General features: G+C 35.0%; 1 protein-coding gene across 1 annotated transcript in view; it reads right to left on the bottom strand.

The window, feature by feature from the left end:
- The window catches only part of kra (basic leucine zipper and W2 domain-containing protein kra), a 236,988-nt gene that overhangs the window by 11,912 nt on the left and 198,424 nt on the right, over nucleotides 1-26,652 (bottom strand). Inside the window, exons 11-12 of the mRNA XM_089239488.1 lie at nucleotides 26,194-26,413; nucleotides 10,526-10,648 (exon numbers count right to left, since the gene is read on the bottom strand). Of these exons, the coding sequence (XP_089095614.1) occupies nucleotides 10,526-10,648; nucleotides 26,194-26,413 (343 nt within the window). The remainder of the gene's footprint in view (nucleotides 1-10,525; nucleotides 10,649-26,193; nucleotides 26,414-26,652) is intronic.

Below are 26,652 nucleotides of genomic sequence, written 5' to 3'. Positions count from 1 at the left end.
TCATCATTTCGGTGGGTCAAGAAATCAATCATGTCTTCATACGTGTGCTGTATGTTACGGAATGGGAGAAGCCAATTTCGTTCTGCTCAGTGCAGGGTTGGGGTTTTGGACAGGACACGAGGGAAAAACTGTCCAAAACCTCCAAGTTTCAAAATGTCATGTGGAAACCTTTGGTTTTTTTTCGCATGATACCAACATATTAAAAAAGAAATTACTAGCAGAAAATTAAATCAAAAATATTTCAAAAAGGTGTCATTTGGTTTTTTTTCTAAGTTAATTGTTTCACCAAATTTATGGTTTTAAGCTGGAAATCTGATAGTAAATTAATATCACTTATAACTGTTTAAATAAACACTGCTTTCAATTTTCTAGTTTTTTTGTAAATGTTATTTTTACTTCACATCTTATTTTTCATGTATGATTATGAAGCAGGTACTGTATTTAGGACAATGCTTATCCAAAACCCTGCAGAATCTGTTCAAACATTTACCTTTAAAAAATACATTATTGAAGGTACCAAATATACATAGTCGCTGTTGTAATCATCGCAAAACTAAACATAAATACTATTTTTTGTTACATACCAATATAATGTGAATAAATATTAATGGCGTAGTGTTTATTTAATGCAAATTGTTCTATTTTGACTTTCCAAACTTTTTTTTAAATTTTCAAGTAAACTTTCTATTTTACATTCTCAATTTTCAAAAACTAATTTTAAATAAAGGGAAATATCCGAAGAAAATGAGGCTACACTAGAAAATGTAGCACCTCTAAACGTAATTAACAGAACACAATTTCACAAACACTGATTATGCATACATGATGGTAAAAGACTTCAAGACCCAAAACTTTTGTTAAATTGAAATTGTAACTCTTGCGAGGCTATAAGCTAATATTTCGCCGTACGGCCAAACCAAAATGACAAATGACTTGGTTACAAAACCAATTTTTCGCCAAAACAGTGTACTAGCAACCACAGATAATTCTTTGCTGTCTCTCTTCATATGTATTACATTCTTTTTTGGAGTCTTCCAAAGTGACGAGCTTGTCAACTCTCTTCGACAAGGCACGGCAAATTTCGAAGACATACATTTTTTAAGAATGATGCACCTTCGAGACCAATTTCGAAAGCACAATGCAAAAAATGTGTAAATTACAAGATCCGACGTATATAAGACAAGGTGAACCAGATAGTTTTACTGCCTTGCTCATCATTTTTTTAAATTTTTCTGTTTTGTTCACATTTTACTGTTCAAATGCCAATGATTCACTGTTCAAATGCCAATCCATTTTTGACAAATGAAGCACTTCCATTTCTAGCTCTTTGAGCATTGTAAATATTGTTTATGCCTCTTCATGCCTTAAAAATACAGAAGACAACTGAATGTTTGCTATTGGGTAGCATCAGAATCACCTAACCTAGAATAGACCTACATATGCAACTGCTTTCAAATGCAAACTGTTGTTTCACCTATTTGCACCATAATTTTGAATGATGACAGTTACTGTCCAACACCACGAAGTAATAAATACAAAATTATTTTTCCATCCAGACAGAAGTTTTTAATGACTACTATACTTGTTCAACCCTCAAACTAAGCAAATCAAAAATTAATCAATCAAATGGTCCACATACCCCCCCCCCCTAAATTATCTTAAAAATGATACAATTTCTGCTTTGGCAGAATCATTAATTGCATTCTCCAACATTTGTAATATTTGGCAATATATCAATAATTTCCTGCTCAATTAAAATCAATTACACAAATTTTGTCGATAGGATTTGGTGGAAAAGTAGGACAAAAACTAGAAAGTAGGACAAAACCGAGAAAGTAGAAAAAAAGTTGGACATTTTACCAAAAAGTAAGACCAGTGGGAGCCCTGTGTATATGTTACTGTTAAAGTGTATAATTCAGTTATTTCATAGTGTGGAATACCACACACTTATTTTATACTAAGTTAACACTTATTTTACACTTAACTAGTTAAAGTTGAATATTCTACACTTTTACTAGTTATTTATTCTATGAACTGAATTATACATTTTAACTGAAATATATACATCAACCACATTAAGCATTTTTTGGGTTTTTTTTTAAAGAAATATATCAAACATAATCAGCTTTCTTTTTCTAATACTGTTTGAGAGAGACAATTTTGTTTCCTTCATCTCTTTCTCGTTGCTCTTCCTTCCGTTAACTTGCTACACCTTCCAACATAGCATTAACCCGAGATATTTCTCCCATATTTTTGTTAAACCTTTCTTCAACCTTTCTGTAGCTTCAGAAAACTTATCAGGTGTTTTGTGAATATCATCTCTATTCCTCTTCTTGTGTAACGATTCTTCACATTTCTTGATCATTTCCTTTTGTCTGATTTTTTTCCATCTAATTTATCTCTTGCTTTCTTCTACCCAGCCTTTTTTTGCCCCAGATCATTTATTTTTACGTTTTTGTTCATTTAAGTAATTCTCATAACTTCTATGTGCATTGCGAGCAGTCTAATAACTCTTTTGTAATGGATACAAGTTCAGGTTGGTTATCATAAATTTTCAACATGATTTTCACCACCATAGTACTACCTAATGTCCTGTCCCGTGGGCCCAAGAATGAAATGCATAATAGAAGTGACCAGTTTTTAAAAAAAGTGATTTTTAATGGAAAAAGTAACCCATGCCAAGCCCTGCCTAATATTACAACTCTCTTATGCTTATACATGTAAGGAATTTTATCATGAAGCTTGAATATATAGTTCGGATCCCCTATAACCGATCTGAGAGTTATAAAAAAAACTCTTACAGTAAGCTTATAATACTTTTCATTTTCAATCTCAACACACATCATTTCAATATTACTCTGACTGTACGTTGCACTCTGAGATTAAACATAAATTAAGACTCCTCTACCTTTTCCACCAGATATATTTCAGAGATAAGTATCATATACAAAGAGAAAGAGACATGTAAAAACAATCCATACCCTATGAATTCCGAAATTTCTGTAATGCCTATGCTCCCTCACAGCTATTAGTTTCTAAGAGAAGTCTTTCTTAAAAAAAGAAAGTCCACACTTTCGGCAATTATTAAATTATTAACCTTTTTATGGAAAAGCTGTTGGCAGCAAATCTAGGGTTGAATTAGCAGAGATAAATCACAAAAGATGATACTATTGTTAACATATAGGAAATGAAAGGAAAATAGGTGAGAGGAACAAGATTCCCATTCTCCGTTTTCCAGCCACCTTTTTCATAGGTATGCAATAGTTATAATTTTATTTAGTTTGTTTTTACAGGTCAGACCATATTCAAAATTATCGAAGTTATTGCGAGGTGAAAGAAAAGAAAAAAATCAATTTTAATTTACAGTGTTACCAATAAAAAGTTTAAAAAAAAAAGGAAAGAGTGCAAATGTATTCCTTGAATTTAGAAAATATCTTGTTACAGGATGAGATATCTCATCCCCGCACATTAAAGGGTTAAAACATGTTGAGTTTGCCCTATGACCCTATAATTTAGTGTGAATGAAGGAGCTATATAAGTCAGAGCTCTGCACTTCCCTATCCATACTTTCATGATTATCATTAACTAACCCACATTCCTGTCTACCTGGTTTGGGAGCAAAATACCTGAACTAAGTCATTCGTAAACTTCCCAGACCCCTTGCCTATTCAGGTGAATCTCATATCAACAAAGCTATCTCAGGGTTTCCAACAAAATCTGCTTGATCATTTCCCTCTCCCCCTGACCAAATTCAAAAATTTTCCTGACCAAAAGCGCATACATTGTCACGCGCATATACAATTCTAAACCATCCAATATCACTCTAAATTATAGTTGCCTCCCCCCCCCCCCACCGTATTCGTGGGGGGTTACATTCTGGGGGTAGGAAAAATACAGGAAATCTGCAAATAACCAAAACCAGTTTTTTTTGTTTTGTCTCGTTTATTGAACACCAAAGTGATGCAAAGTATGAAGGAATGCAAAAAGATAAACAGCGATTGATTGTCTGTGGTTTTCCGAAAGAACATTGTAATTTCTGTTAGCCGTTTCTTCATATCATCATGTTGGAGTATGTTGACAAGACTTCCTCTACCAATTGTTTTACATGTGAAGAACGTACCATAGAGGGATCTATATCATGAAAATAATCTATTGCTGATTTTAACTTCTGCTAGGTTACTCATGGTGAACTTGTCTTCTACTTCTTTGTTTTGATCTTCGTCTGGTACCGCTTGTTTCATGAGCAATCAGCTGCATTAATTCCTCCTCGGGCAATACCTCTGAATTGCTATTAATTAGCTGTTTGACTTCTTTTCTATATCCATATCATTGAACCCTTCTCCGCAAAACTGTTTTGCTAACGTGACAATGTCTCTTATAATCTCTTCAGTTGGTTCTGTAAAAAAAGGTTGTGTTCTGGAGTGCAAATTGTGGCCAAAGGTCAATCCAACCCGTGTTGACTGTTTGTCTTACGAGCTGCCATTCTAGCGATAACAGTAATGGCATAAGCGATAGTGTAATTCTTCCATACCTTCAAGATATTTTCTGTGTATGCAATAGAAGGAGCAAATGCAATCATCTTCATTGAGTGACAAGAATAGTGAGCCTTGAATACTCACATTACCCCCTGATCAACGGGGCTGAATGTTAGATGTATTAGGAGACACAAAACGGACTTCCATGCCATCAGCTTTGAACTCATTGACATCTGGGTGTCAGAGTTTTATTCAGTATCAAAAGAACTTTGAATGGCATGTCTTCACTCTCAAGGTACTTCCGGACTTTTAGAATGAAACATTGTTTAAACCAATCCAGGAAAAGTGTTTTCATAGTCCAAGCTTTTCTCTGCTAAGAATAAACCGAACCACCTGGAATTTCAACTTTTCCTAAATTAGCATGTTCTTATTGTATGCCAAAGCATTTTTCGTTATGTTTTTTAACAATGAAGATACGAGCGGATATACCTAGAAAGATGGAACTGGGTCATTGTGACCCTTCCTTATATTTTAACACATTATGCAGTAAATACTACTGTCATTGTCACAATTGATTTCTAAGTAGGTTATAATCCTTCTGAAAAACTTATGCATTTGACTTTCCGTGTAGCCTTTATTTTCCCCTCATTCTTATCTGCAAGTGTCTGTCAGCTTATGTGTAATTTTTGGCTTTTGTCAAGCATTCTTACCATATTATCTGATAAACTGTTTGTACTGGGATTTAGAAAATTTGAGTGTATGTAATCTTTTCAAAAAGTTTAGAAATGGCGAGTAAACATATTTACTGTAGAAGGAATACTCCAGGAGTTGCAAAGATTAGATGAGAGAAACTCTGGAAGCATTGATGACGAAATTACTGAAGACAACGGTGCATCAGTTGATACGAAATAGAACGCCACTGAGAAACAAGAAAGGTAAAATAGTGAGGAAATACACCTAGATGAAGCCACAGAAACGATCTGAGAGTCAAATGATTTCTATCCTATAGCCTAGTAGTACTCTATTGCTGGTAAAGAAACTACAGCAGATAAGATCATATGGAAAATTATAGAACCAACCTTCCTCAAATTTAGGACGTCGAGGATCTCAAAATATATTGAGAGAAAATCAAAGCCCCACATTTTATGCGTCAAAAAACAAATGAAATTGTTCTGAGTTCGTGGCACCTTATTTTCAGTGATAAAATGATACGTCATATACAGAAATGTACAGAAGCTGAAAAATGAAACTTTTGGGTCAGTTTCTTTGCCTGTACAGCATGCAACGATATCCATTATGCACGCAAGAGGTACATATGGTGCAAAAACTTTCCCCTGAAATCATTGTGGTAGTCAGTTTGGGTCCTCCATTTTTCCCGAAACAATGACAAGAGATTGTTCCAAAGAAATTTTTAAATTCATGAGAATTTACCTGTGATGACTCCAAATATATTCTAAATGGATTTCCTTACACTAGAGCAGATAACACCAGACAGACAAATCAAAATGTCTATTAACATGTTGTAATTCGATTAGTCAAACCTTATCTAGGAAAAGGTCGAAACATAACAAATTATTTTACATCACTAAGATTATTTGCATTTTTGAAATCGAAATGGACAAGCTTGGTTGGGACCCTTTGAAAAGACCACCATGAGGTGCCACCAACTGCAAATACAGGAAAACAAGATCCAGTCGTCGACCGTATTCAAAACTGATATCACGCCGATATCCTATCAGGGAGAAAGGAATAAACATGTTCTAGTTCTGAGTGCACATCTGTTTATACTGATGTAACTTTCAACGAAAACAAAAAAAGACCTAGAAATAGTTGCCTATAATAACAGAACTAAATATAGAGTCGACATTGTGGATCAAATGGTGCGATTACACATGACCAAGACTTGAAGTCGCCGCTGGCCAATGCATGTATTTTCCAACATTTTAGATATGTCAGCGATAAATGCTTGGATTTCGTACAAACAAGTGACAGGGAAAAAAAAAAATCACTCAGAGAACTTACACACATTGCAGTTATCTGCAGAACTCTGTGCAGAGTATTTCTACTTGAGAACTACAATTCAAAATTCAATAATATGCAAAACACCTATTAATGGAGACAAAAAACGACAAATGCCAAGTAAGAAGGAACTGCAAAGACAATAAAACACTTCAATGCAAAAAACCAGTGTGCAGCAAATGTTCGAGAGAGGTGATTTGTACAGAATGCTTTGAGTACTAGAAAAAATATATTAACAGGTCAGTGGTTTCACCCTTTGTTTCTAGTGTTATAACTCTGTTTCAAAAATGATACAGTGATTTAAAACATTAAGGTATCTGAAAATTCCAAAAAAAATATGGGGGGTCATTTTGACCCATCCTGTCTTTCTAGTGTTAAGCTAAGCTAGATAAAAAATTTCTTTAGCAAAAAAGCTAAAATGGGGGGGGGGGGGAAGAAAAGCTTTAGCAAAATGCTACAATGCTAATGATTAATGGTTGGATGTCTTCTTGCTTTGTACCTCCTGTACACATTTTTAAGAAAGTGGCTACTACTTCTTTCGCATTTTGCAAAAAATATGATCTTAGCTTAAACCCTGTTGTGTATATGATCTTGCACACAATACCAGTTTCCTTGGAAATTTCAGATATAATTGAATTCAAATTCATTCTTTAACATATAAAGGTTAAAGGTTCTCTACCCATAGGCAGGAAAAAAATATTGTTTTCCCGTATGCAAAATCCCACCCTTCAACTGACAAGACTCAGTAGGGGATCTGGAGGAAAATGCTGGTAAGTATTTTTTTTTTTCTCCCTGGGATCTGAAAAATAATCTTTCATGGAAAAAAGTGAAGGTAAACCACTTGAAAGTATATTTATCCTCTTTGATTTTTCCCCCTTCAGATTTTCTGATTCCCTAATTCTCCGACTTTCCAGGTCGCTGGGAACCCTGTATCTGTGACAAATGCCCCTTCAGGCCTGAGTTGAAGAGTCAAATCTTACAACTGGTTCTCTTATTTCCCATTTTCAGCACTAGAAGCATTGCCCCTTGATCCCCGGAAAAATAACACTGAGTCACTGTACACTGTACTTAAGAGAAAAGACCTTAACTTTTTTCATATTTTAGACCAGTTTCACAGATTTTAATTCATCAAAAGTAATGCAATATTTTTCTTTGAAAGTAACCATTCAAGTCTATTTTAAGACTTCAACAGTGAAGGTGATTAAGATTCAAATCGTAACAAATTACGAGAAGACGACATCTATAGGCACTCAGCAAATATTATATGAATCTTTTGAATGTGTATTAGGGTGGAACGAAAAAAGGTGTTTTTGCACTTTTTTTGTAAATTGATGTTGCCTTAATATCCAAAAGATGCCTTTCAAGGTTTCAAGAAGTTATACCAAAATCTAGGAAAATATTTTAATATCTTTAGGTTCCTAAAGGTCGAGCAAAAAGACTTTTCTAAGTACACATTATAAAAATCTTAACGAATAAAACATAAACGAAGTTGATTTTTGAAAAGCATTCTCTAAAAAAGAAAAAAACTTAATTTAAAAGTTATTCAGTACATGAAGCAAAACTGAATATATATATACCCAGAGAAATACTCACAAGTTGAGAGTTCCATATATAAGTTATAACTGACAAGCATATCTGCTTATTTGCAGCTGTCATGGCAGTTGAAAGGAGAATTTTTCAAGGTCTCCGAATATAGTGATTGACAGAGGGAGATGAAAATAAATCCTTTTTTGGGGGGGGGGACAAAACTATAATCATGTTCCAAATTTAAAAAAAGAACATAGTTCGACGATATAGGTGTCAAGGAGAATGCCTCTATTATCACACTTAATACATTTCACTTTTTGCAAAATAGTCAGATTTTTTTTCAAAGGATGGAAGAGTAATCCTTGATTATATTATGGCTTGAATGAAGCCTTTTCACGGTTGCTGATACAACAAGAGATGCTTCAGTTACGAGTCGTACACACAGTTAAACTGCTTGTGTGAGACACGGAAAATTTGGTATAGATAGAAAAGTAGGTTCGGATCATTATTGTGGGTCCATTTCCTGATTTTTTTATAATAGGTGGTTCAGTCACTCACACTTGATCCCATGAATATTGTTCCGAATAGTGCTTAGCAGAAAAGTTTATTTTTGGAACATGGAATGTATGGATTTCGGCTTCTGATAATCCTTCATTTCTAATTTTCAGAATTCTCTTGATTCCCAGTTCTTTGTAAATGAGATTCTTATTTGAGTAATGAGAGCAATAAATTCTCTGTGGGTGGGCGTAGAAGGTTTTTTTTCCCATCGCCCCCAACACAATCTAACCCATAGGATCCCATGTTATACCCGTAGCTTCAACCGCCCCCCCCCCCCCTGGAACATTCCATCACCCACGTGGGAATCACTGATCTAGATGCCTTAGAGGTAACTCATTAAATTGAAAAAATCAAATAAGACATTGCAAGGGATGGCCTATTTCTTTCTCTATTAATTTGATAGCACCATTTTTTAACCAGTATTGGTAACAGTCCCGTCGCATATGATCGCCATCAATTCCTTCGTTTCAAAAAGTCTAAGATTGATGACTTTATATCCCTTGCTCTACTACTCTCTTGGAGTTGTGTGACAGAGATAAATTGACTCGGGTTCCTGCAATATAGTTTTAAGTTCAGATATGGTTCTTCTATGGAAAGAATCACCTTTGACATTAGCTAAGGTTTTGTCTTTTCGACCACCAAAATATATTCCTCGCACATTTTGTTCTAGGAATTTTACCTTGCAAAAGAACTCTGTGGTGCTCTTTCCAGCCTTATTTTCATCCGGTCTATTGCCATATTTAGCTTCTCTTTCGTCAATAACCCAACATCATCTAGCACAGCATTCACAATAATTGCAGCTGATCGATCAGACACCAGTTCTGTCACAAGCAAGAGGAACATTTGGTAATTCAGTTTTCATCTGAGAGGATGATGGTAGAACTTCAAAACCAAATGAAGTACTTGCTTCAGCACTGATTGATAGACCAGCTTCAATACTGGTAGATGGAAATGCTAACTTGAACGGTAAACTGTTTTGGCTCTTATAGACCACTTTCCTCCGAATTGTTGAATATAGATGAGTTTTCAGTGGTTGATGAACTAGTTTCTATCGTTTCTTCTTAAGATGACTTCAAATATCAGACACCATTTTCATTTGTTCATATTTTGTTTTTGAATTTCTTCGTTGTTAGGCCATCTACTCGACCAATGGCCATCTTGCGTGTACTTTTTGATCTTGAAAGAAATCTCACTCTAAATTTGTGACCTTTCTCAACTTGTCACACTTAGTCTTCAAAATCACATTTGCATGCTGCAATGTCGAAGAATTTCCATGCTTCACACTGAAAAGATTTTAAATTCAATTTGAAAGTTTAAGAATCTTTCCTTGCTTTCATATTTTTCTGAAGATTCTTGTATTTACAGTAAAAGTCTGAAAATTTTGCGTATCCATTGGTGAGAAACCATAGGAATTGAAGCAGTTTTCCAAATATTTTCTATCTTTGGCACGAGAATTTCAAGATGTATATAATTTCATGTCTGCAATACTGGATCTTTTCTTGATTGTTGTGCCTTCATATTGCGTTGAGTCAGCAAAAAATCTAAGCTTAACATCACCATAGGTGGGCAAGACCCGAGAATCCCACTCTTTAGGATTTCCTAAAATGTCACAATAAAAGCTTCCGGTCATCATTTTGACTGCTATACACCCTCCAAGTTGAGGGGTAAAATTGTAAATGAATACTGAAAACAAGGGAAAAACATCGAGGTCACTGAATGAATCAAGTGTTCAGGGGAATAGAAAAGCCTCCTCTGCGGTGTGTCATGTTACAGAATTCCACACGTGCGTAAGACTTCAGGGGCGATGAGGAACCTCAAGAAGTTTGAATTTTGGGGAAAAAATTAGGAATGACATTTTTTCTCACATAAAGGCGTATTTTTAATTCTATTACAATGGCAATTTCGAAAAAAAAAAAAATTCGTTCCACGCTAATGCGTAAAGCTACCTTCTTCAGCATTCTGTAACCATTCTATGAATTTCTGCATCTGATCAAGAAAAACACTTTTGCCTTTGGGTGAATGTGCTTCACGATACCATTTCATGATGACATCTTCACTAAGCACTTCAGCTACAATGTGAAATGAAAAAAAAAGTAAATATTTATAATTTAAAAAAGTAAAATGTATAAATAGCAAAGATAACAAGTTTATCTGCTTATACACAACAGAGATACAATAGACCCTGCTTATAATGAAGCTTCAAGAAAGATGACACATTTGTGCAGTGGAAACTCGAGCCCAGTTCAGCTGAAAATCACCAACTGTTGGTTATAGAAACATACTTTCAACTCTCCATTTTAGATATGTAATTCCTTTTAATTGTAGCTATATATGTACAGGAATGCAAAATCTGTTCTATAAGCCTCCCTCCCCATCCAATTCATTGATTTTTAACTGGCATTCCACGAGAAATTTTTTGGGGTTCCGTTGCATCGAACGTCACAGAACCCTTATAAATCAGGGAAAACAAATTTAAAAGAAAAAAAAAATTGATATTGATACTTGAAAAGCTATTCTTCATTGGGAATTTTGAGGAAATAGTACGATTTGAAAGCTGATTAACTACTGAGAAACAGTGATGCCAGTAGTTTTCTTGGCTCAACTATGTCAGTCAGGGACTTAAAATAGCTGAACCATAAAAAGATTCAAGAAATGCAATGAACTGCAATTTCCCCCCTCAAATTAATCATGTTAAAAGCAAAGTATATAGGGAAATTTCTCACATGTAACCATCACTGTGTCAAACAATTGAGAATGAACTGAACATTGAGTGTTAAATATGTTATATTTAAACCATTATAAAAAAATATAAAACACCAAACACCACATAGGTGCTTTCACTAATCCATCAGCGCTTGTCATGTAACATCACATGGCAAACAAAAAGCATTTGACAGCCTCCAGAGAATTATGTTCTCTTCCTTTAGCGTAACACATTGACTGCTTATCTCGCAGCAGCACGTGATGTGTTATTGCTGAAGAGCCAATCATGTGCTGGCCCGTGGTGTGACGTCTCATGTGCCACACACTGGTGCAGGAAAAGCTACACCTCAATGTTTATTCCCCAGTTCAATCTGCATTATATTTTACAATAAACTTGTATGTCAGGCAATAACTATCAACACAGTGTCACATGAACGGCAGTTAATGTATTGAAATTGCATTTCTGAACTCTGTGTCACTTGATGTTTCATTAGTTTAGGTAAATAGTTGGAATTTTATAGGTTGAATTTTTAAATCAGAAGCTTGTTTGAACTCTGTGCTTCAGATAAGACCTCAGATGTCAAATATTTTGTTTTATCAATAAATTTTAGGTCATTAAAAAAATTGGGTTTTTTTAAAAAAAATCTTTATCAGCAAGGAGTAAGGATTCCAAAACGAAAGAACATCCATTAACTTTACACGACACTCAGAGCTGCCACAAATGGGCCACTCCTGAGCATGGCTCAAATGCCACAGCTGCATAGAGGTCTTCACAATAACTTTTTGGTTTAAAATAGCATTGACATTAAAAACAATAAAATTTCTGAAAAATCACCAAAACTTCCAATTAAAATAAAATGTTCTTTAATGTAATTAACACTATTTCCATATTAATAAATATTTTTTACATTTTAACAAAAACCTAACTGGAATTTAATTATTTTTTGCGTAACTCATTGACTTACTTTGTGTTTGAAAATTTCTTAATGTTATTAACCAAATAATATAAAGTTTTCGCCAGTTATTTTTTGTATGCGTAATTACAAAGCTATTTTGCAAAAACTATATTAAAAAATAGGTGAATACAATATATTTAATGAAGCATAAATAAGAACCTATTAACAGAATGACTTCAAAATTCATATGAATATTCCTGAAGAAAATGGAATTTTATATGGCAAAGGGGAAAAATATACTTAAAAATGTAAATTTAATACATTAATATTCCCGAGGAACTATTAACATGTAGGGGACACATTAGAGCTTGCAATCCGACAGATGCTCATACAATTTTTAAGTGCACCCCACTGCCAGAAGTTGCAAGGGTTAAGGCTAGGTGAACTGACTGCCGGCCAGGTGTCATGTCATTCTGTTATTGCTTAAATAGTTCTTTGCTGGTACTGCAATGTGCATCTTGATAGAAGTTCTATCCACACACTGATGCTGTTGAAGTGTCAAAATGATGTGGTTGCACAAAATCGATTATACTGCTGGCCAAGTACAGCATCATCTACTTGCACATTTCAGTTCTTATTGTATAGCTTTGGAATCAAAACTTTAATTATAATCACCCTGTATATAGATAATTATTTTTCATAAATGTATTAAAGGAAAGAAATTATATTTAGGCCACTTCGATGTTTTGAAAAAAACCACTTGGTTTAAACCTTAATCCTGATGCTCGGTATTTCACAACTAGCAATGGCAATCTATACCACTCATTTAATTAATGCTTAACTTAAACCAGTAATTAATAAAATTAAAACACAAGCTGAAAATATAGTGTGCTCATTCTATATAACCATGTAAAAATAAATCTCAGAGCAAAGCTTATTACAGCAGTGTCAGATAGTGATAGTCAGACTGTATATTCTTGAAGGGCAGTCTAATCAGAGGTGTAAGCAGGATCAACCTACGGAGTGGGGCACAATAGGCTTAGAGGTGGGCAGCAATTAATTCTTTAAAGAGAAATTTTCAAGTTCTCAGCCTTTAAATCCCACAGGAATTAAAAATTATCAAATTAACATATAAAAGGTATTTTCTTCCATGTTCAATTTATTAAAAATATTTTTTCCATCAAAAATTTTTTTTTATCATCTGGAGGGGGACATAGGAGACCCCCCCCCCCCCCGCCTACGATCCCAATATGTGTTAGGATTTGGGGAGGGGGGCTGACAAAATTTTGCTCATTGAGAAGAGGTCAAAATTAAAAAAAAACCTGGTGACGTAATACTTGAATTGCCCTTATGGAGTGCAAAAACAAAATGAGGGGAAATAGAATCATTGAAACGGTTTTTCTCTAGCAAGAAATTACACCGTAGTCGAGAACAATAGTTTCCTGTTATCATAAAAACAGCATAAAATCTAAGAAAATGACTGAATCCAAAATTTAAAAAAGCAGATAAATCCTTCTTAGCAAGAGAGATTTTTTCTGCACATTTTCGAGGAAGTTTACTTTTCCTCAACTTTTTATCAGAAATTCTAAATCATCACAAAAAAAAAAAAAAAAAATGAATAAAAAAATAAAATAAAATAAATCAGTAATATCATGAATTCGGAAAAGAAAAAAAAGGCAGTTTATCTTTACAGCAACTATTTCGACTAAAAAAAGTGTCAACATAGCTCAGCTTCACCAGATAGAACTAAAGTTCCTCTTCCAAAAAAACATGTTGTTAAATGTTATATGTATATTTTTGTTATATTCATCGTCACCGAGAGATGGCACTTATGTCACCGCACCGCCATTGGGTGAAAAGAAAGTTTGTATTTGGTTTTTAGTTTGGTTTCTGCGTCCAATAATAAAGGATCTAAGTTGGATAGCTAGCGTCTCCTAGTAATGTTGTCTTTTCGATGCAGTTTTTCATTGGTGCCGAAATCCCGGGATACAGGACTTTTAGATTGAAGTTCCTATGATTGACTGAATATTAAATTCACTGAACCTTGGACGATATGGGATACTAAAATTTGAAAAAGGAACAATCCGTCGTCAGACAGCTGGCAACGAAACTGCTTTCAAAGATAGAGGCAATATTGCTGGATGATGCTCCGAAAGAAGAAAAAAATAGAAGTTATCCATGACCTACATGAACAATTGTCTCAGAAAAATCGTGAACTGGAAAAACTGGAGATGCGGATATCGAACTCAAGGTTGACGATGAAGAATTCGAAGCCGAAATCACTTAAAGTCAAGAATATCAAGACCGGGTCGTGGTATGGAAAGGTAGGATCCAGCGGTTCCTGGCGCAACCGAGCAACAAGAGTGTTGGACAAAACGAGGTTTCAGGCTCAAGAGCTTCAGTACCTGATTCAAGAGCTGTAAATGCTGATTCCAGAGCTTCAACACCAGATTCCAGAGCCCCAACACCAGATTCCAGAGCTGTTGCGAAACCTGCATCAAAGGTGCTGAAACTACCCCGACTTCAAAGTCGCCATCTGGTGGCAACGTCAGCAGTTGTGAGCTTGGCCCGAGTCTGGTCCGGCCGTCCATGTACAGCCCCTCTCAGTGTACACGATCTCCAAGGAAAGATTGAGAGATTCGGTGCCTCTGTAGTCTAGTGCGTTCACCCGGAAAGTGAAAGGACGTGGGTTCGATTCCCCGCAGGGGCAGTTGAATTTTCTTTTTCTCCAAAATATATCTTCGCAACAGCCAGTTGTTAAAAAACCTTCGTAGAACTAGTTATGACTGTCAATTATTGGAAAAATAGAGTGTTGCATTCCATAACTAATGAAACTCCATATTTAAGGTAGTATGGGAAAAAACCAAATTTCAGTTGCTTTAAACAGATGGTTACATGCACATATGCTGTGCATTTTAAGACAAAAACATCATAAACTGCAGCCTAAAGCTAAAGTTGGTACCCTAGTAAGGTATATAGTATTTACAAAAGGTTATAGATTATGGTATCCGAATGAAGGGAAGAGTCTTCGAAACCAAAAATGTCACTTTTAATGAAAAGTAAATTGGAATAGAAAAAACCCCCACAAAACACAATTCAGATTGGAATATGTTCAACTGCTTAAAGTTATATTTGCATGAGGACCTTCCATACCAAGAACAGAAGGATGGCATCACAGTGAGTGGCGATGCTCATGGTACTAGTAATACTCCTCAAAGCAGAATGTTTTGCGATGTTCTGCAACGAGCCCTCAGCTGACTGAAAATGTTCTGTGGTAAAAATTTGCATATACATAATAGCATTTTTCTACACTATTCTTAAAATTCTTTCAGATTGTTCTGCAACAGCACTGTTTGTTCTGTGACGTACGTCGCACATTTCGGCACATTCTGCTTTAGGGGTAATAGACCCATAACATTCACTAGGAAGGAAATACCTCTTCAAAGTGGAAAGGCAAAGGGAAGAGTTGATGTTCAGAGATGCCGCTGTACTCTAATTTACCTTTCGAAAAATATGGGTCCTTTTTGAGTGAAAGTAGGTCCCTCTCAAAAAAAAATTTATCTTGAAAAAAATTATGCTCCTGCCCCATAATTTACTGGCATATCTAAGAATTTTCTTCTAGCATGCCCCAGGTCTTTTATCACCTGTTTATAAATTTCATCATTCAGACTGAGCGGTGGGTCATATTCTGGGTAGGATAAGGTATCAAGTACAATTCATTTGTAAAAACATGTTCTATCCAAAGGTTCATTTATATTTCATTGTCTACTAGTAGCTTGCAAAAAAAGCTCATTAGTACTGAGAATTCAGTGTATGGAATTCCGTGCATGTAACAAATCTTAAACAAATATACAAGTTGATCCCGCTTACGTTTCTCCCATTTAGTTTTTCCACTTATTACAACTTATTTTCGTGGTCCTAAAAATGAGTAATTTCCTTCTCCCCTCCCAGTTGCAGCCCTGCATCTATCCTCCAAACTGGTAATTTATACATTTGAAGTTTAATGTATACATATTTGTGTTGTAGGTCTTTATGATCGCCATAGCACAACCAGAAGTTTTTTCAAATGAATAGCCAACTCAAAATTTTAAAACCTTAGAAAATCACATTTTTAGCCGTTTACCATTGCACAATTGCAGGTTCCAAACCCAAATTTCCACCAAAAGCAAAATTTGGGGAGGGGGTTTATAAGGGGCCTCTTCCCTTCCCCCAAAGATTAAAAATTGAAAATATTTTCATATCTTCAAATATTAGGATAAAACAATTTTTTATACTATCTGTTAATTTAAAACTGTTTCAGTGTTAGTGACCCAAACTTTTCTATGAAGAATTAGATCCTTTTGCCCCTCCAACAGCCGATTCTGCGTACACACCTGTGATTTTAACAATGCGAAACGATGACTATCACATAGCAGATGACAAAACTGGATATTCAAGGTCGAGTTTTTACAGATTCAGTTCCCCCCCCCCCCACGATCTTGGGAAAGTTTTACAAATTGAACCGGTGTTCCAATCCTTTACGATAAAAAAAAAAGAGCATTCGCAATATTGTAGGAGCAAGGCGAATTCATGCCATAAAGATGCTGTCTTTGAATGCTGGCAGATAGCTGCGGAAGTACCATAATTTTCGGTATGTAACCGGAAGGGAGAAAATCCACAGGACAATAAAAACTCCAAAACTTGACAATTACATAGCCCCTCATTCAGGGGAAAACACAACTAGATATCTCTCATTTTATTCTTCAATAACCCCCGTGTGTATCAATACACTACAGTGTACAAAGTATTAAAACCACCTTCTCAAGGTCGCGTGATCATGATACATGGTAAATAAGAGAAAAGTTAGGGAGGTTTTTCTCTCTACTTTGTCCTTAAAAATAGGAGAACACATCCCGGTGAACGCATGAACAAAATTTTTATGCATCCTTTTACAAAATTTCGGGTATTTGACACGTTATAGCATGTCAATCGCATCTTTGGATGTTTATTACTATCCCTCGACAGATGAACCTAGAAGTAGAGTAGAAATATTGAAAGAAAAAAGAATACTTGGAACAAAATGGGCATATAACATGAAAACGAATGCTAAAGGGGATACTGCTAGATTCAAAGCAAGACTATTAATTCTTAGTAATCATCAACATATAGGATATGACTTTGAAGAAACTTTCAGTCCAGTAGTTAACTTCACTGCAATTAGAGCTCTGATCATATTATTTGTGATTATGCTCAGCTGGATGCATTTCCAATTGGATGTCAAGAATGCTTATTTGTATGCAAGAGGAGATTTATGTATAGCAACCTCCAGGATTCATAGTGGAAGGTAAAGAGCAGTCTGTGTACAGACTGAATAGAGTGGTATATGGACTACATCAAAGTGGTACAATGTGGTTCCAAGAACTGGATGAGAAACTGAAAACTATTTGGGTTTCAAAAATTCACAAGCACAAATTGCGTATATTGCATGGAAAATTATGCTGTAATGATTGTATATGATGACCACCTTTTATTATTTGCTGAAAATGAATATTACTTGAATATGGTAAAAGGTAAGATCAAATTGTTATTTGATATGAAACAATTAGGTCCATTGAATGCATTGTTGGGAGTACAATTTGATGTGAATAAGAAAAATTTAAAATCTATCATTTATATTGATTGATAGATAAAATTGATTGAACCTAATATGTCGATTAAACCAAACATACCTCTATCACCTACTCTTGATATAACTGAGAAACAATCTCCTGAAAATGATAACCAAAAGGAATGTATGAAAGATATACCTTAGAGAAATTTATTAGGGTCCCTAATGTTTCTAGCTAGTAGAAGCAGACCAGATTTTCATTTTGGGCTATGCAATGGGCCTGCCAGCTTCCAAAGAATGATGTGCATAGTCTTAGGTCATTTAGTTAAGAATTTTACCTTGATGACAGTGTTATATATTCTAAAACTTTTGAAAAACTCGGAAGAAGTTTTTAAGTGTGTGTGTGTATATAATTATAATGCTGGGTTAACCTTAAAAGCAAAAAAATGTAATTTGTGTAAGACATTTCAATTAGATCCTTAATTCATTAGGTTCAGGTGAGTATAAAATATTTAAGTTCATGACATCAAAGAATTTTTAATTACTACTAACATTAAGAAACTAACACTTTCTTGGAATGGTACGGTGGTATCAACAATTCATCCCTGAATTTGCAAAAATAGCTCAACCATTGTACACATTACAAAAAAATAAAAAATTTGTATGGACTGAGTGTCAGCAAGAGGCATTTGAAAAATAGAAACAAAGTCTTTAGAACCTCCTGTGTTGACTACCAAAAAAACTGGCTGTCACTTAAAAATACATATATACAGATGCTTGTATTGATATTGTAGCGACCTCTACTTGAACTTATTAGAGATGATGGAAAATTGAAGCCGCAACGCTTCATATTTTTCTGGTGCGAATGATTGTTACCTAGCAAAGCAAGTTGCAATTAAAATTGAATGTTTTTCTTCCAGTCGGCAAATAACCATTGTTATGTGAAGTCCTATATTTCTATGTGTGTCTATGCCAAATAAAACCTCTTTGTTTATTTAAAACCTTCTGATCATTGTTATCTTTGATAATGGAGCTCAACCACTGGTCCTACAGATAGGCGCCAACACATCAGTGCCTAGAATGGTTTAGGAGCTGTATTACATCAAGTAGAGGGAGAAATCGAGAGACCATTTGCTTATGCCAGAAGAACTTTGAATGTGAAAAATTATAGTATTACAGATCTTCAGAGACTTGCCATAGCGTGGGAATGCCAAAAATTTAGATTTCGGTTTGGAAAGGAACCGGTCACTATTTTCACCAACCATCAAGCTGTTTCTTGATTTTTGAAGGACAAATAGCTAAAGGGGAAGTTAAGTACATGGACATTTATTTTGCAAGAAAATAATTTGAAATTTCAATTTCAAAAAGCAGCAGAAATGCAGGCTTCTGATGAATTGTCTCGAGAACCTATAAAGGATTGGTAATGGACCAAGAGGTGGATGATGGATTGACCAAAAGCTGTTTATGGTGATGGACCTTTCAGATCCTAAAGAAATTAACAAAAAATCAGAGAAAATATAATTTTGAAATGATTCAATATTTTTGTTCAAAGAAAGAAATGAAAATTAGTTATGAAAATAATTTTTTGGAACAATTTATTTATCATTTTTGGAATACGTGCTGATCACACATTATCATTATTTATTTGCTATTGTAAAAGGGAAATAACACTTAATTATTCCTTTTGATTGTAGACAAATTCTTATAGGAAATGCATGATCATGAGCAGGACACATGGGAGTCTCAAACACTATTCTAAAATCATTGCATACTGAGAGGTTATTGGCTTGAAGTAAGAGCTGATGTAAAAAGTATGCCCTGAGCTGCCCAATATGTTATATAGACTTGTAAGTATGATGTTAGGGAAAAGAGGGCTTATGAAAAGTACTCAGATTTATTACCCAGGGGAAGAAGCCCGATTAGTGTGGATACATGGATACAATGGGTCCATTCTCCATATCAAGTTGAGGAAATGCAAGGCCGTCATTTCAACTTTTTCCGAGGGCCCTCCTGACCCCCCCCCCCAAATGACAGGCCTGAGGAAATGCTTATTTATTGGTAGTGGTAACTACACTGCTCAAAACAATTAGGGGAGCAAGCAAAAAGGTGAAGAAAACCGTGCGAGACAGCCACGTATTGGCATACAATGGATAGTACACGCGTATCAATGCGCAATACAGAAAAAAAACATTAAAAAATTTGGAATTAAGCTTTAATTCTTTGAAAATATGGAAAAAACATGAAAAGATGATTTAGGGCAACAATTTGGTTACATGTAAACGATAAAAAAAAGTACTGTTTAGACATGATGCACGAGTTTTAATAGGACGTGTGGTCTCCTCGAACAGCTAAGACTGCTGCACACCTGTTTGCCATGGATGCGATGAGGTTATCGATCAGACTTTGGGGAATACTGTTCCACTCCTCAAGAAGTGCAATCTGCAAGTCTCGGACAGTAACAGGCGGCCTTGGTCGCGCAGCAATGCGTCGTCCGAGCATGTCCCAAACATGCTTGATTGGATTCAGGTCAGGAGAGCACGCTAGCCATTCCATACGCTGTATTGTTTCAGCTTCAAGCATGTTCTCCACCAGACGAGCTCTATGCGGTCGGGCATTATCATCCTGGATAACAAAGAAATCTCCAATGACTCCAGCGTAAGGGATGACATGAGGTCGCAGTATCTCGTCTGCATACCTTCGGGCCGTCAAAGTGCCATTCCGAATGATATGCAGGTCCGTACGTCCGCCTATGCTGATTCCACCCCATACCATCCAACCAGCTCGTCTGTATTGTGACCTTTCATGAACGAATGCGGGGTTATTTAGAGTGCCCCTGTCCCTCCATACCAGAACACGTAGGGTGTCACACTCCAGACTGAATCGGGACTCGTCTGTAAACAGCACTTGGCTCCAATCATGTTGCTCCCAATCTCGATGTTCAGCAGCCCATCTTCTTCGGGCCGCACGGCGGCGTGGGGTCAACGGAATGCAGACCATTGGCCTACGTGCATAGAGCCCTCCCTTCGTCCTGTTGCCAAGAGCAACCGTCTTTGCAGCTGCGTAGCATTCTCTGTTCTGTTTCGACGGGCTGTTAACCATATATACCGGTCATCAGTTGTTGTAGTGGCGCGTGGCCGACCTTGCACTGGTCGACGTCTAACATTTCCTGTTTCTTGGAATCGATTCCACAGCCTTGCAACAACACTTCTGGCGACTCCAACAGTGTTAGCGACACTACGTTGTGTTTGCCTGGATTCCAGTCTGCCTATAACATGCCATGCCATGGATTCCGGTAAATCACGTTGTTGAGACATCCTCAAGTCACCTTGTCTCAAAAAAAAAAAATACTGTGCAATCGAATTTCACAGTTACGGCAGTAAAACAGACGTTTCTGCAACATCCCGATTTCTGCCCTTATCTCCTTTTTCTGGTTTTTGACGTCATGAACTTTGATTTGCATATGAAGTTTTCTTCTTCCGTTTCCTGCTAGGCTTTAAATTATGGATGATTCATTTTATGTTACTTATCGGTATACATCTTTGCGTAATTTTGTTAAAACCATGTGCTCCCCTAATTGTTTTGAGCAGTGTATATTTTGAAATGGCTTGAACTTACCCCCTTGAAAAAAACCACTACTAGTGTAATTAGTGAAAAATTAGTCTATGTTTATTTCTGTAGATATGGATTTCTAAAGCATTTTATTTCAGACAATGGATCTTGTTTTACCTAGAATTTATTGAGAGAAATTTGTAACCTTTTAAATGTTTTAAGCATAGGTTTATCACTGCATACCATCTTCCGAGTAATTTAACTGAAAAAATGAATAAAGTAATTAAACACATGATTGGGTGTTATGTGGGCAATTCAAAATTGAAATTAAAAGTTGTCAATTTTTGGGTTAGCTATGAGGATGGCTATGCTGAAATCCCTGAAGACTATCAAAAATATCAGAAATAGTATTGTCAAAAATCAAGCTGGACAACATCATTATTCACAATAAACAGCAATGAGTACCAAGAAAAAGATTTAGTTCTCATTAGGACACACCAGTTGTCTGCTGAGGATAAAGTTACAGGAAAACTTGTAAGTGCACAGGACTATTGAACACAGGAAAACTGGGCAAAATGTAACATTTGTTCAAAATTCCATTAAAAATCATAAATAGCATTATTTTTTTTTTAAGTTTTTGTACATATCTTAGAGTTTCTATTCTTTACTGTATTTGCTTCGAATTTCGAAAAAGTGTGGTTATTTTGTAATTCGAAATGAAATCAAGAAAAATTGTTAAAATTTTCAAAACCTACCCTCGCTGCACGCATGATTTAATCTTCATTTATGCGTATTTGAAAAACATTGTTTTGTGTTTAGAATTAACTATTTAATGGAATGAAGCAGCCTTTTGAATTTTTAAAAATACTTCTAATTAACTTATTTTCAATTTCAATGAATTTTATAAAATTTTTAAATGTCAATGTATCAACATGTGATTGAGGTTCATTCTATGCACATAGCAAAGGAGCACATTCCTACCAAATTTCATAGCCATTTGAATATTAGTTATTGAGATATCATGCATGCAATGGTGAAAAAACACATTTTGAGAAAAATTTATTTAAAGATTGATGAACAAGTTCTTATCAAAATGTTTCTTCTCAAACTAAAAACTGCATATGAAATTGAAAAATCATTTGAAGTTTAAGAATTTCAGCATTTGTTTGCGTTACCATCATGTTTTAATACCTTTTTTGTTATTTTGAATGTGTTTATACAATATCGCGTGGCCGAGGCCTATACAAAGGAATATACAGTGGTGAAGTTTGACAGAGACGATTGATGTTACAAAGGAAATCTGAAAATGTTGTACAATCAATAATGTTCAACAGGAGGTTGTTACAATCGGTTACAATTGTTTGAGGAAAAAAAAACAAAATTTGAAACAATCAGTGGATGCAAAGATGGGTTTCTATTTTTATGAATGGTTAATTCTATCTGAAAAGTATGAAGTGTCCATATAAAAAAGGCTGTGAAGGATTTTGAAAAGGAAAGTTAATCAAGAGATACGTTTACGGGTGAAAAGTGGTTGGATATTGAGTTGGCGCTTGAGTTCAGTAACGGAGACAGAGGACAACAAACAATTTAAAATGAAGTGGGTGGATTTATTTTGAATAGATTCCAGTCTGTCTATATTGGAGAGTATGGGGTCCTAGATTTCACAGGCATATGAGAGTACAGGAAGGATATAGGTTTGGAAGCAGAGATATCTGATATGACAAGTGGAGTTTTTAAGGTTTCGACGAAGAAAAAAAGTTTTTGGAGACACTTATGAAAGAGAATCAACATGGAGATTCCAACGGAGGTCAGCAGAAATAATTACACCCAGATATTTATAATTAGAAACTTTGGTGATCAAGGAGTTACTAATAGTGTAAGAAGAAACGAGAAGTCTTTTGTGAGTAATTCTCATAAAAACTGTTTTTGAAGAATTAAGGGGTAATTGAAAGGACAAACACCATTCCAATACAATGTTGAAGTTGTTTTGGAAAGATATTTGGTCGGATTCGTTGTGCACTGTTTGGTAGATGATGCAATCATCTGCAAAGAGTCTGATATGATAATTGATGGAATTAGGAAGATCATTTATATAAATCAAAAATAATAATGGCAAGAGGACAGCACCCTGGAGAGTACAAGACTAAACCTGGAAAATTTTGAATTATGACGCTCGAAAGATCATAAAAAAAAAAAAAAAAAAAAAAAAAATCAGATTTTTTTTATCAAAATTAACTGACTGCTTATTACTTAAAACTAATCTTGTTAATTATTAAGAATGCATATTTTCACATCACTTAAATACTTTTCTCACTTTATCTCTCAAATTTAATTCAGCATTAATGAATAAACTACAAACGAATACAAGCAAAAAATATTAACACCAAAAATCTGTGTTCATGTAACATGAAAGGTCATTGAGCCCTAATTATTTTCACGGATTTAACATATATTGTAGAAAATGCTTTTAATCATGAAGGTTCCCCTCCCATTAAAGTGAATGCACTGTGGTTACTCAGTATCACCCATATGATGTCACACAATTCACTCAATGTACGATCAAAGGGCCATTCAGCACACACATCAACTAAATAAAACAAATTCAATTGACAAGATTGTTTCTTACACAATTGGCGGTTGTGTTTTCGACTTACACGATATTGCATTCTTTCACAGATTTAATGAGTTTTAATTTAAAAAAACGAACTAAAAATTTTAATACGAAAAGTAAAGCCAAAAGCCCAATGTTTATGTTGGTACAATATCTACTATTTTTGATCAGTAATTTAGGGCATGGAATTCAAGACTTTATACTAACAATTATTCCCTTGTTTTTTAATCAGGGGAACCTAAGTGCCACATTCTAATGCATTGAAAATACTTAGTGCAGTTTAGCTAAGTTCAACTCTATATTTTTCTGCAATTTCTTCCATGCACAAAATCTACAAATAGAGTAGCTTCCTTTCTGCACTGTATTAAGGGATTAAGTTTTGTTATTAAATGTGTAATTATTACTCCAAAAATCCTTTATGCTTCTTTTAATCATAAACTTTACCACATATCAGCAACATGCATGTCATACCAGCAGGCTGGTAGCTGCCAAAAATTTTATTTTGTTTGGAGGGCGGGGGGGGGGGGGGGGAAGAACCAAAGCAACAGAATAGATTTGGCCATCTTCCCCCTTTTTTTCGGTTCTTTTCTCACATTTTTTTGGGGGGGGGAAACCAGAAACCCCCCTCCCCCCTCGCTACAGCCTTGCATACCAGGTTACACTTACTTTAATATCATTGAAGTTGTGTAAAGAAAAAACAATTTAAATTTTGATTTAAATCAAGCCGATTTAAATTACTACACCTATGTATCTAACTGCTTTGTTATGCAAACTGTTTCAATTATACACAAAATGTGCACTATAATTTTTAATGATGAATGTTAGTTACTGTACAATAAATACCCTAGGACCATAAAGTAGTATCTACACAATTATTTTAAATCGATCTTTTCCCCTAGTGCCTATATACACTTCTACACAACTGTACGAGATACGGTAAATCCCAGCTGTTTTTAGTCCATCCCGTTGCTTTTTGGCCAACCTGTGACATTCACTTAGCTTCAAGCAGGGAGAAGACGTAAGTGAAAATTTTTTAACAGCTGGCTGATGCAAAGATATATTTAAAAAAACAGAAAATTCAACTGCCTTTGCGGGGGAATTGAACCGAAGTCCTTTCACTTTAAGCTTGAACGTCCTATAGACCACAAAGGCAACTAATATCTTAATCTTTCCTTGGAGCTCATGTGCACTGAATGGGACCATACATGGATGGTCGGACATAACTCCAGCCAAAGCTGTGAGCCTTTTGCCCACCATTATGTAATTCTTTAAAATGTTTGCCACACATGCAAATGAAAGGTTGAAAGACAAAAACCACACATCCCGTCAGCAACAAACCCTAAAACTTTGCATTTTAATTTATAATTCATTATGTTTCATGTAAACAAATAGCTTGGTGTCATATTTAGTACAGAAAAAACCCTATGTTCCAGATGGCTGTTTTCAGCAGATAAGGTGGATCTTTGATAATGGTATGGGTAGCATTTGCTTCTGATGGTCAGGCTTCATCAATTTTTGAAATTAGTCGTCAAAACTCTGATGCTTAAAGGAGATCCTTGAGAACAATTTACTACTGATTGGAGAAGATTTAGGAGGACCAAACTTGACATTTCAACATATATGGATATGGTCAAAGCAGATACAGGGTACCACATCCATTTCGGATGTCAAAAGAAAGAACTAATGCTGGCTGTTTATATAATTGTTTCCCCCCTCCAAAATTAATTTTCTTGTGATTTGATGCAATGGTGACAATTTACATCATGCTTGTTAAGTCATTTCAGAGATTAAAACAAAACAGTCTTATTAGTGAAAAGTTCTTTACAAATATAGATTTAAACCCAAAAGTTTTACACATTTTTTACAGTCACGAGTGAAATTCTGGAGACCAAATTTTTTCGGGAGCCTCCTGGAAAATACAAGGGACTTAGCAGCTATAAATAAGGTAACATGCACTACCAGTGATTAAAAATAATGCACAACATGAAGTGGTGATTAGCTCCAATTTTTCATATATATATAAAAAAAATTTATACCTCAACAATACTTCGCAAAAGAATCTTATATAGATGCTTCATTTTGCAAACGTCCAATTTAAGAACTACACTTTTTTTTAAATAATCTTCTCGTTCCAAAAAATATAATAATCCTCTAAACGTTTTTCCAATTTACAAACTAATATTTCGCACCATACATGTTCATAAAAATTAGCATTGAGTATCAGAAAAAAGAAAAAAATTTTTTATTTGAGATTAAAAATAAACTTACTGCGATAAAAAAGGAAAACAATTTTCTGGAACACTTTCATAAAATTCATGTTGTCATAACAAAACTCTTGCATTTTCACCAAAAGAGCAAGCTCGGCTTTCGCATTCTGAGTGAAAGCAGACAAAAGAGAGGTATATTGTCGCAGATGTTTAACAGCTTGCTCTGGTACCAGAGCCTCTTTTTTATTCCACTCCATCATGGCCATTATAGAGGTCCACAGCTAAAAAAAGATAATTATACAACAAATCAGAAAAAAATTTAATGATTTATGTAAATAAGTTATAAATTCTCTTTATTAATTTTTTTTATTTATATTTTATTATATTTATATATTATACAGGGGTGGGAAGTGACTAAGTCCATTTCAGAGCAGTTTTGCAGTAGCAAATTGAGGATTCAGAGCAGTTTTGGAGCAGCAAAATATAGGATTCGGAGCAGATATTTATGAATTTGAGCAGC

The sequence above is a fragment of the Pholcus phalangioides genome, unplaced genomic scaffold (assembly GCF_987345545.1).
Source record: "Pholcus phalangioides strain wild (caught in Gottingen) unplaced genomic scaffold, Ppha-v1.0 ptg000011l_1, whole genome shotgun sequence".
NCBI classification, from domain to species: domain Eukaryota; kingdom Metazoa; phylum Arthropoda; class Arachnida; order Araneae; family Pholcidae; genus Pholcus; species Pholcus phalangioides.
Note: the sequence above shows the minus strand (reverse complement) of the source record. Positions and strands in the feature narration are given on the sequence as shown.